This window comes from Dipteris shenzhenensis, chromosome 9, assembly GCF_047967505.1.
Source record: "Dipteris shenzhenensis isolate YYH24624 ecotype China chromosome 9, Dip_SZ_1.0, whole genome shotgun sequence".
In the NCBI taxonomy this organism is placed as follows: domain Eukaryota; kingdom Viridiplantae; phylum Streptophyta; class Polypodiopsida; order Gleicheniales; family Dipteridaceae; genus Dipteris; species Dipteris shenzhenensis.
The window spans coordinates 14,782,951-14,795,192 of NC_141604.1; the positions used below are offsets into that span (position 1 = coordinate 14,782,951).

Sequence of the window (12,242 nt, forward strand, 5' to 3'; positions counted from 1 at the left end):
CTAGAGCCCAGCTCTTTCAAATAAAGTGGTGCATGACTTTAGCCAGAAAGCTGGCTTTTCCAAGCTATCAGTTTTTCCCAAAAGTTGGGCGCCCCATCCAAAGTAGTCACTTTTTGCCTATGGGTCTTCTTTTGATGCTGGTCACCCACTTTTTGTGGCTTTCCCCTTTAAATCATTGGAGAAGTAACCACTCTCTAGTCCCTTGTCACAAATACAACAATACCAACACTTACCCATGAATTTGTTAGCCAATGCGTGCATTCTTGTTCAGTAATCCTAGTCCTCTGTTGGCATCCCTGCCATGCACGTGAATTAAAACAAATAATAAAATAGAAACTTTCTCTAGTTGACCAAAGTCGAATCTCGTTGACTGGAGTCAAAATAAAAATATTTATCTTTATTTTTTTGGATAAATACAATCCTCTGATACGGTGGGTGCATGGGGGCCCATAAGATATATGACCTTGAAGTCCTCTCTCTCCTTGACTTGAGGCAGCCCTTTTTGCAAGGCATGAGAGAAGTCGACGGGGTGATGGTGGCTCTGTATTTTTTGGCACATGGCTTGCATGGCACTAGGCCTTTGACACGTTTTAGAACCTGAACATGCTATCTGAGATGGCCACTAGCCTGTTGATGGAAAGGTGGAGATGTGTGATAGCTGCAAGACAAATGAGCAGACACAAAGTTGCAGGCAAGGCAAAGCCTCTCAATCAATGAGCTGGATGATGATGATGTAGATTGAGAGACTGACAAGAGTTTAGGATGTGGTGACCTGGGTGGCATGACTGCAACCATGATTTTGTGAGCTAATTCGTGCGTATTGATGATGTGACAGTGCTCTCGTTCATGTGATGATGGTGTTGAGGCGTGAGCCTCTGCTGCGCGGTATGTGGCATAGTGTGGCTACAATTGTGCATCTTATGGGGCTGCCTAGCAGACTCAAAGCATTGGCATACTGTAGAAATGCCGCATACTGTGGGTGCTGGTAGAGTATCCCATCAAATAGAAGGGTCATAGAGGAATGAGGCAACAAGTGACATTTTAAAATTGTACCTTTACCTGGTACAGGGATGAAGTGCACATCCACATCTCATTTGGATGATAAGATGCTTCCATTTGATGAGGATATCATCAGTTTGCGGCGGCCATCACCAAGCAAGGAAAAAGTCTTCAGGATAAACTTGATTTGGGGGAAGATGATTATAACTTGGTAGCCACAATTAGTGTAGTTGTAACATGCAGTACGGTAATCATTGGTCAGAGGGTGAAAATATTTATGGAATACTTCTGAAATTTCATTTTCTGTATCAGATCATCAGAAGCGTTGGGTAAAACTTCTATTGCTTTACATTGTTTCCAAAGTGGAATATGATCAGTGTGAATTTCTTTATCTTGTCCTTGAGGTGCTGTCAACATTGTTGTACGCATCTTGAGTTTGTCTTGTTGGAACTCTTGGGAGGGGTCTAGCATTGATGAGCATACCTTATAGTTTTTATAATAGTCATGGCAGAGCTTTCACACTGCATATTTGAGACTGTAAAAAGTTAGTCCGTCGTCGCTCACCCTGGAAAATGGGCAACTTGATCTTACTCTTGGTGATGTCGCTGTGTGAGATTTTGTGAGATTTACAAGAGCTTGGTGTAATGTAATTACTTGAATTGAAATGTTTTAGTTGTACTTGATGATCTTTCCTCATTGATTCCTTGCTTCTGTGGGTGAGTCAGAGTCTGGGCCTTTGCCTTCTGCTCCTTTACTTTCCCCAATCTGTCAGCTTCTCCTCATGTAATTTTGGAATAGAATAATGCTTTTTTAATGTGGAGACGGATAAATAAACTTATCTAAGAACAAATGAGATGGTCTAACTGATCAAACTTGGGTGCCTCAGTTGAGTCGACTGCTGAGAAAGTTGACTGCAGCAGCAATGCTAACACCAGATGAAGCTTCTGAAGAAATTCGTCATGGAGCTGTGAAGAGTTTGAAGGGGTTGCTGTTGGGGTTAATGCCATGTGGTAGGCCTTCATGTGGGTGTAACTTGACTACTCTTCCACATCCTATCAGGAATGATGAAGGGTGCTTGAGAACAGATTTAATTTCTACTTTTGCTACTCCACCACAGAGCACAGCAAGGGATTCAATGAAAGAATCGATTGACAATGGTGAGGAATGCTTGATTGAATTCATCCAGTCAGAAAGTATGTCAGCAACAGTCGGCCATTTGCTCTCTCTTTTCCTTCAGGTATCTCACGAGACATTATATTTCTCATCTGCGTATCTGCTATTTTGCTGCCTATGTGCTTTTCTTTCTTAATTAATGTATGGCAGTTTTCTCTAGGGATTGTGCTTATTCTCCATTGTCCATGAGTGATAAAGATTATTGATATATATTGTATTATTTTGAGTGTTTCAGATTTCAGAAACTGAAGCCCTGAGGGGAGGATTGGGTAGTGCAAAGTTGAGGATTGATGCTTTATCTGCTCTTCGTGTCTTGCTTTTGAAGGTGAATTTCTTGATTTTGCTTATCTAGATTGTATTCTTTCCTTTTCTATTTATTCAACTTATTCAAGGCTTTGTTAATCTTTTTTTTTCCATGGGAAAATTCTTGTTTTCATAGCTTTTTTTAGGCTCAAACGACTTAAGGTGAACATATATTTTATAAACCGCACAGATCCTGATCATATTGGCCGAACAGACCTATGAATTCAAAATTTAATGCAAAAAATACAGACGGGGAAACAAACCCTCTGGTAGAGAGCCAGGTGAGGGGGAGTCGCGCTAGATCTGCCTCATGCACCAGTCTTGACTTCCATTTTAACAAAAGTTTTCTTATCTATCCAAAAGTTCTCGATTCAAGGTGACTGGTTCTAAATCCTATGTACAATAGGGTTAAGGTCTGTCCAAAGAGGATTCTAGAAATGCCAATGATGTGTCCATAGCAATTGTAGGTGATAAGCCTGCTAGATGTGCCAAGCAAATATGCACACTATCATCTCCCAGTCTTGTCAAGGGCTTTCAGTTAATAGCTGAGTTTGAGGCTCTTGGTTAGCAGAAAGGCATGGAAGCCCATAGCATATGGTGACATGTGAAATATCATGCCATGTGTGGGCTGTAAGGATGACAAGTGGTAAAGGTGCATGGTAGCAGTGTCAAGTGAGGGTTAAGTGCCAAATGTCCATGTTTCAGGTGAAGCCGCATGTCATGCCATATGTCATTTGGGCTAGAGTTGTTTAGGGATAAATGGTTTTATGACGTGTTTTTGGTTGTTGGAAATCTGTCAAGTTATGATTTTTGGGTACTCTTATCGTGATGTAGGTCTGTGGGGTACACAAAGGGTAGCTTATTAGGTTTTAAATTTTCCAGGTAGGTACTGCAGATGCGTTGGCTTTCTTTTTGCCTGGTGTTGCTAGCCGTCTCGCCAAGGCTATACACAGCTCAAAGTGGATAAATGGACACAGCCGGGAAATTGTATCACAACTTTCATATCCTCGAGGTGCTGCAGGAAGTCCTGGAGCAGTGGAAGAGGGAGTAAGAGCACTGGCAGAGTTACTAGTCCTAGTTTTGGCTGATGAAAGAAACTCTACTGCCTTGGAAACACGACACAAGACTTTGGAGTCAGCCAATTCCATGAAAGAAGGGGGATCTTCAAATGGAGAGTACTTGGTTGCTGAGGCAGCGTTGGCAACACTCTCTGAACTGTCAGATCTGCAAAAAAATACCATGGATAGAGAGGTTGCAACGACAGCACCTAGTGCCAGCAATGAAAATCAGATAGAGGTGGCAAAGAAGGGATTAGATAGTAGTCATACCCTTCAGAATGCTTCAAAGGAAGAAAAGTTTGAACGGGCTAATGTTTTACGCATTGAAAGGAATAAAGAATGGCTTGAGCACACGGTGATGAGAATCAATACTATATTGACACTTTCTTTTTCTGCTGTAAGTCATCCCGAATGTTTGTTTAGTTCTTGCAGTGTATCGTACTGGTTAAATTTCTTTTTTGTCGTCTTGTAATGTGTAACGAGAAATTTTGACTTTGCTTGTGATGACAGATGTGTGGCCATTCTGCACCATCAGTAAGGCTTGCAGCTACTGAGGGTGCCACAATGCTGATGTTAACCTGTGGGCTTACGCTGGAGGGATCCAGATCAACTCTTCTGGTGTGGAACAGTAGGTGATAGCTAGGCTTTGCACCATGACAATCTCTTGGGTTGTATTCTAACATGCATGTTTTAACGCCTCGCTTTCAGGAATGTCTGCTGGCAATGGCATGTGATGAGTGGCCATATGTTGCGTCTACTGCACACTCATCGCTTGCATGGTTGGTCACGCCTCAGCAATCAGAGTCTCAATTTGTTCTAAGAGATGTGAAGGCTCATCTTAGAAGAATCATTTGCAGGTATGGCATGGTGGATTTGTAAGCATTGCACAGCTCAAAGATCGTGGATCTCAATCACTCGATATAACTTATCTGCAAGTAACCTATAGTTTCTATAGGGAGACCATCCATGTTTATGATTTCTAGTGATCATATGCAGTGGATATTGTAGCAAATGCTAGAGTAACATTGAGGAAATGTAACATGTTCCTTGTGTCAAAGATATAATAGCACATATGTTTTGGAGAGCACATATTCTTTCCTTCCCAAATTTGGACTGTTGTCTTTTGTTCCTAAAATAGTTCTCCAATCTGTCATCTCGGATTTTCGGCTGAATCTTTGCTTCTATTCTGCTGCACGCTCTCAGTCTTTATGTTTTGGGCAGATGAGGGGGGCACTGGGCACACTACTCCGAACCTCCTCTGTCTCCCTCTGTCTCCATGTTTGGGGCAGCTGAGATGGGCACAGTATTGCTCTGCTTTTCCATAGCCAATAGGCCTTACCCTTGATAGTTGCAAAGCAGATTACGGCACATGCTGCTTGTACCATATTAAGTTAAAATGTAGTGTCTTTCAAATAAATCACCATAAATTTCATGTCATTAAGTTAAAATGTAGTGTCTTTCAAATAAATCACAATGTATTTCATTTGGCCAATAAAATATTTGTGTGTGGGCATAGGTTGGTTCAAAGGCTTCCAAAGGCAATGTTTTCTGGAGATGAGGCGGTGACAATTTTACTTTGTCGTCAATTACTTGCTGCTATGTTTTTCGCAGGCCCAGAAGGTGTTTCTGATTGCATCTTCCAGTCTCCGGTATGCCAGTCTGTATCCAGGGTTCATGTTTTCTTTGAAACAATGCTCAGTTTTTTTCACTTGAATGTCTCATACATATCACTGGATTCGATGGCCTTTTTTTGAATCAACGTCATCACATGTTTTGTTCTACATGCTGACTACATCTATAGCTAATTTTTAGCATTCAGTAGGAAACTATGCAAAAAGGGCAGATGGTAATTCTCTCTGCTTGTCTCGCCAACGTGAGAGCGCAAATAAATGAGCCCACTCTAGGGATGAAAACTAAAAGTGTGGTATAAATATTGTATACCTAACCTTGAAACCCTATAAATTGATGATCTCAGACACCTAGCTGTTATAGTTAGTAGTCTGCATGATGGTATGGTGTTGGAAACCAATAAAAGTTTATGGTCATCAGTGCATTTAGGCTGATACAAAGTGAGTGTTATATAATAAATAAATAAATATATAGGTAGGCAAGATGGCCAGCAATTGGAATTTATATAAATCTCTCTTATATGTGTAAATTTCTATGGTTGTGGCAATGACTGCGGCTACCACTTTTGTAAAGCTTTCGCATCATAAGTGTGTGAAAAATCAAGCATGAGATGAAGTCTTGGGCTTTTCCAGCTTGCCACCCAGAACCCCCCCCCCCCCCCCCCCCCCCCCCCCCCCCCCCGACCCCCGCCTCCCCTCCCCCTCCCTCTTTGAGGTTAAGTACATTGTATCTCATCTCATGCGACACAAGCAAAATCATCTTTTTCAATGCACCCAGTGTCCGAGCTAGTGCCCACAAAGGTTTTTCACTCGTATGCAAATGCAATCAGCCATACATGCCTAGATGGACAGCCAACACTCGTAGACGGTGTTTGGAATAACAAAGACAGATCAAGCCACGAGGACGTGGCTCAAGTGACAGGTTGGTCAAACATCTCAGGGATTCAAGTGAGGCGAAAAATGAACGCATAGAGGGCAGGGAGCAAACGGCCAATGGAGGAAAGGAACAACCAATGCTGGTGAAGGAAATGCCCTGGTGCTACCTTCGCACATTGCATCTTGTTTGCTGCAACACGAACCGTCACATAGTCATCTGGAAATGCCAATCTGCCCTGCATACCTGGAGCAAAGCAAAGGGCGGCAGGACGAACAGAGGCACCAGTGAGAAGAACCGCGATTGAGCATTAAAAGACCTTATCCCAGAAGATGAAGATGTAGGTCACAACAAGGAGCAATTGCCCAACCACGGTCCACCAAGGATAGGGAGTACTTTGGGCAGAGTTAACAAAACATCAAATCCTGAAGGCCCTTACAAGGAAACACAATGAGCTTGACTCTTACACTATAAAATAGGGGGTATCTCAGGACAGAGTTGACAAAACACTAATCTTATAAGGAAACATAGTGGGCCTGACTGTTAAACTATAAGACATGAATCAAAGACCTTAGATAGCCATTCCAAGCTTCCATGTAGTGGGAGGCTGGCGGCCTGAGGCATTCACTGCCTATCACCTAGGCTGTTGATTTCAACAAAGCCAAGATGGAGGTGGAAAATGAGTGTCCGAGAAAGAAACAATTAGCACTGGTTGACTGCCTAGTGTCAAAGTCACCAGCCGAATCCGAATCGTTGAAAGCATGTAGATGCAAGTTACCCACCCCTGGGAAAGCAAACCAAGAGACCGAGTACCTTGCATGTATCTGAACACACGCTTCACAGCGTGCCAATGTGAAGTCTTAGGGCTCTGCTCAACTGGGATACTGCATATTGAATGTCCGGCCGTGTATTACACAAGTAAATAAGGTATCCCACAGCCTAGCAGTAAATAGTTGCATCAAACGGTTCACTAGCATCATGCATGGATAGCTTAAGCCTTGTTCCATAGGAGTTGGAATGGGCTTGCAATTCTGAAACCTGAATTGTTTAAGTAGTTTTCGTCTTTGGACTGCAAAAAGCCATTACCTATATGATCTTGCACAAATTGAATGCCCAACTAATAATAAAGCAGCCCCAAATATCATCTTGCACAAATTGAATGCCCAAACAATAGTAAGCAGCCCCAAACCAGACATTTCAAATACATTTCAGTCTTGGAATCTGGAATTTTGCATCATTTATAAATGTAGGAGCATGTCATCGACACATAAGACAATAATGAGGGAATCCCCCCTTGCTTTCTGACATAGAGGGTGCTCTCATTTTGACTATTTTGCATTACCTGGTTGGTAAAAAAGGCAGCACAGAGGCTTTGGAGGGTACTCAGGTTCATCCCTCGCACACATTGGCTAGTATCTGGACTGACACCGTACATACTTTGATGGCCATATGGACGGGTATGCAGGGAGACTCCCATGCAGCCTCAGCTAGGAGGGCTTCTTTCTTCAGGGAATGGAAGGATTCTCCTTTCTTCTCTGAGACTACTATAGGGTTGAGGTGGCACTTTCAGCCTCAGCCTTGGTTGTTTTCCACCTCACTCTGAGCGGGTTTTTTATTTATCCTTATGATTTCATGATGTATTCCGCTTTGAGCTTGCTCTCGCGGGTTTTTTCTCTTACTTAATAGAAGTCTTTTTCTTGGAAAAAAAACGCAGCAATTTTTGCAACTAGGCCCGAGGAGCCTGCTTCAGGCCATACAAGGCCTTCTTTAACTTCCAAACCTTGTGTCTTTGCCATGTACCACAAAACCAGTGGGTTGGGAGACATAAACCTCCCCCAACAAATCGCCATTGAAGCATGTAGTTTGAATGTCCGATTGATGGATATTCCATCCATAAAATGCAGCTATAGCAACCACACCCCTAATGATAGTCATATGAGAAGTTGGGGGCAAAGGTCTCATCATAATTCTATGCATGATTGTTGGTCTGGTGGGTCATGGTTCATACTCAGAGTGGTACATAGACCCTCACCTGCGTCTTATTATCCTTTGTGCTTGGAGATTATGGCTTTATGGGGTGTTCCCATAAAGTTCTTGTAGTAGGATCCTGGTGAGTGGGAGTGGATTGACGAAGGGCATCGAGAGAGGAGCCTCCCCTTCTTCCGTTGCACTGTTCGTAATGCCAGGATATTTCAGTTGAGTCGTAGAGGTTGGAGGCCATCCAAAGCTCCCCATTGGGAGGGGTTTGAGATTTTTGCTGATAGACATTCGAAGAGACTCTGGAATCCGCAAGAATAGAAAAGTCACTATTTTCTTTTGGCTTTCCATTCATGGTGGGACTATAGTGAACCTGTGGAGTTCCAGGTTCGGGACTGACCCTCTTTGTCCTCTTTGCTATTTTGCTACGGAGTCAGTTCAGCATTGTACAGACAGGCGAGGATTATTTGAAGGGGGATAGCCAGGATCCTTAGTACTTTTGTCCGTTCCCCATTTTTCATGACCCGGGGCTCCATTGCATGGCTCTCTCTTTCAGTCTTTTATGAGAGACATGACTCCTCATGGGCTTTATCAGTTCATCGCCACTTTGTTCTCTGGGTGATGTTGCTGCTTCACCATTTAGAGAAGTGCATGCCTCTGTGGACACTTCTTGGGAGATACTGGCGAGTATTGTAGCATGGCATATCTGGAGAGCTAGATGTACAAAGGCATTGGACGGATCCCAGGTTCACGCCTCTCACACATTGGCTAGTATATGGACTGACATTATACATACATTGATGGCCATCTGAGCGAGCATGTAGGGGTCTTCTCGCGCAGTCTCTGCAAAGAGAGCTGCATTCCTTAGAGAATGGAGGGGTTCATCCTTCTTCTCTGAGTCTATCACAGGGTTGAGATGGCATTTTCAGCCTCAACCTTGGTTGTTTTCCACCCTCTATATCAGAAGTTTTCCTCATGCATTGCATGATGTATTTCCGCTTTGGGCTTGCTCTCGCAGGTTTTATTCGTACTTAATGGAAGTCTCTCTTTTGAAAAAAAAAATTCTATGCATAACCCTTTGCAACCAAATGGGCTTTGTACTTGTCTATAGAACCATCTGATTTGTGTTTCAGCTTGTACATCCATAGTAACAATTGATTTCTTGTCTACAGGCAAGTCCACCAACTCCAAAGTGTGGTTTTCTTGTATGGAGTCTATCTCTGCTTGCATAGCTTGTATCCAATGCACATCGTCACGTGCATCATCAAAGCAACGAAGTTCATCCAGCTCAAGTAGCTTAGTGACCCAAACTGATTCACAACAGTGAAAATTCTCAGCATCTCTAGTGTCACTATGTGTGCAGCTTGGAAGAGGTTTGGAGACCTTGCTCTCCTCCAGAGTACGGAGCAGCCAATGAGGAACCGTCATGGCTTCCCGCACTGCTGTACTTTCTTGTACCACCACATGCTCAATGTCTTGCTAAGCGACAAGACCAGCCATAGGCCTATGGCTGAACTGAGGCATCAATCACTTGAGGACCTTGCAGCAAATTCTGATTTTTCACAAACATCTCAGCTGCAGCAGCAGGAAATGAAACGGGCAGCAGGCTGTCAAAGGCAACGGATGAACCTTAATTTTATAAAAAAAAGCAAGGGGAAGATCTGATTTTTTGGCAGAAATGACAACCCTACTGGTAAAGACCTTCTTGGTCAGGGGGTTGTAAAGTCTGTAGCCCTTGCTCTCACTACTATAGCCCACAAATATTGACTCAGCACATGTGCATAGGCTACACATCAAAATGTACAGACATAATCCACATTGGGTTTTCTATCATACCATGCTTGATATGGTTTCATCTGTTATGCTCTAGCCGAGATAGCATGACCTCGGAAAGATCGGTGGGCATTTTCTCTTAGATGACCAACTTTTGTAATAGTTAATGTGCGTAATTGAAATGGTCAAGAGAAGTAACTGCCAAGGTCCTAGGTGAGGGCGAAATGGCATTGACTAGGTAGTTCTGAGTGCTAAGGCCTAGGTGCACCTAAATGTGCAATAATGCCAAGGGGCAAGTGGTTTTTAATGTGCCCCAAGAGAGGGGTAAAAAGGTGCACCAAGTGGAGAGGCTAAAATGATGACATTTGGCAAGGAGAACTATCTAGGGAAATGAGGGTCTCGTGGATAAGCATGGAAAAAAAAACAAAAGGAATGTATTAATTCGAATATCTGTGATCCACGAGAGTTAGGCTGGGTGGAACAATTGAATGCCATTGCCCGTGATCTGTGTCAACGTAGGAATAGAGATTCGTGAACGAGAGATTGAGTCTTTGATAGTTGGTATCAGAGCCTTGTGGAGAGAGTAAGGGACAAGAGAGGGGTAAACGTGACTAGACTATGTGACGAAACGAGGCGTTGACGGAGCTGCTGGCGACGCCTGATCGACGGCGTTCCCGACAGTCAATGTAAAAAGGCTAGCGGGGTGACTTGGGGGTCCCGTAACCCGCTGACGCGCAATTGGCCTATGAATCCGTGGGCGTTGGATTACTGCAATGGAGGTTGTCAAGGTTGACGACGTTTTCTCAATTGGGGCTTGAGCGCAGAGGTGAGGCAAAGGGTGAATCAACAGTTCGGGACGTGCGAAGGCTGTAGGTGGACGGACGTCTTCGGTAAATGTTTCTGCGGGGACGACGTGGGGCGATGCGGACAAGCCCGGAAATGGCAATTCGGTGTATGAGATGCCCAGTGAAATTGTGACGAACGTTTTGAAGAGACTCGGTATAAGAGATCTGTGTTCTGCCATTCGAACATGTTATTGGTGGCAACACCTAGGCTCGTAAGACGAAGTTTGGGGACAGTTCGGTGTGCAGAGTGATATTAAGAAAGCAGTCGTTTCTTTGCCCAAGTTTAATCGAAAGAAAATACAGGATTGTTGACAGCACCTGGACTGGGAATTCTGAAGGGATTCAGTCTGTGAACATTGCAAATCGTACATATAATAGGGCAGAGTCATTTTGCGAGTTTCAAGGATATCCAGGGGGCATCCCTTTCCCTTTATTATATTTCAAGTTCTCAGTTTGCAGTAGTTGTTCCTGTACAGAAAGGGATTTTGAAGTGCTGTACTTTTGGAGTTTTCGTGTGAGAAAAGAAGAAAGAAAAAAAAAAAAACCATTTTCCATTTTTGAAACTATGGAGGCAGAAGGGCAGAATTCTAGGGTGAATCCTAGTGAGTCTAGAGTGCAGTCTACACAACAGATGTCACATCATGCAGCACCTACTTTAATCGGTAGGATTTCGATATTAGAAGATGCTTTACAGCAGATTATGAACCAGCAGCTTCAAGTGAATGCTGGTCAAAATGAGATCAGGGAGATGGTGCAAGCCTTGTCGGCTAGACCATCTAGAATTGATAAGGGCAAAGCTCCAGCAGAGGTAGAGCCCAGTATACATTCATTAGGGCGCGCAAGGGTCAAAGTGCCCAATATCGCTAATTATAGACCGGAGAAGTACGTTGGTCGGATGACCGAGCGCAGCTTTGATGTGATCGAGGTTTGGTTACACAAGTGGGAAGAAGCCTTCGCCATTTGTGAAATTAGATCCGATCTAAAGAAAATCCGTGAGGCCACACACCTGTTTATTGAGGCAGCGGATAGATGGTGGATAAAGCAACAGAAGGATCAAGTTGCTCCTACCACTTGGGAAGGGTTTAAAGCTGAATTCAAGAAACACTTTCTCCCACCTGATGAAGACTCCCGAGCTTGGGATGCTTATAGAAATCTTCGTCAGAGGAGTTTGTCAGTGGCAGAGTACACTGACAAATTCAGGGAATGTGTCATGAAAATAACAGACCCTCTCCCTATGTCGGTTCAGTTAAAAGACTATATCTATGGAGTGAACGACAAGATCAAAATGGAAGTTCGGGCTAAATATGTGACTACATTAGATGAATCTATTGCAGTAGCCCTGAACTATGAGGATGCCAGAGGTAGATCTGGTGCATTTGTGCAGGCAGGGACTCAGTATGAGTACCCGAAAAAAGGGGGAGTTCAGAGGAAATGGATTTCAAAGACAAGTGTCTCGCAGCCAAGTGGCCAAACCAAGCAGGTGAAGCCGGTTGAGGGACCAGTAAAAACAAGTACCACCGTTGGGGTGAAAAGGAAAATAACTCCAATGGCAGCCCGGGGTCAAAGTCCTCGTTAACCCGTGAACAAAAAGAGAAAGCTAGAAAAGAAGGAT

General features: G+C 43.6%; 1 protein-coding gene across 2 annotated transcripts in view; it reads left to right on the top strand.

Moving 5' to 3' along the window:
- LOC147898252 (ARM repeat superfamily protein) overlaps nt 1-12,242 on the top strand; it is a 124,559-nt gene that overhangs the window by 10,397 nt on the left and 101,920 nt on the right. For both annotated transcript variants that reach the window (XM_087379320.1, XM_087379322.1), the window contains exons 3-8: nt 1,886-2,236; nt 2,408-2,497; nt 3,358-3,930; nt 4,044-4,151; nt 4,242-4,390; nt 5,050-5,182. In XM_087379320.1, the coding sequence (XP_087235446.1) occupies nt 1,886-2,236; nt 2,408-2,497; nt 3,358-3,930; nt 4,044-4,151; nt 4,242-4,390; nt 5,050-5,182 (1,404 nt within the window). The remainder of the gene's footprint in view (nt 1-1,885; nt 2,237-2,407; nt 2,498-3,357; nt 3,931-4,043; nt 4,152-4,241; nt 4,391-5,049; nt 5,183-12,242) is intronic.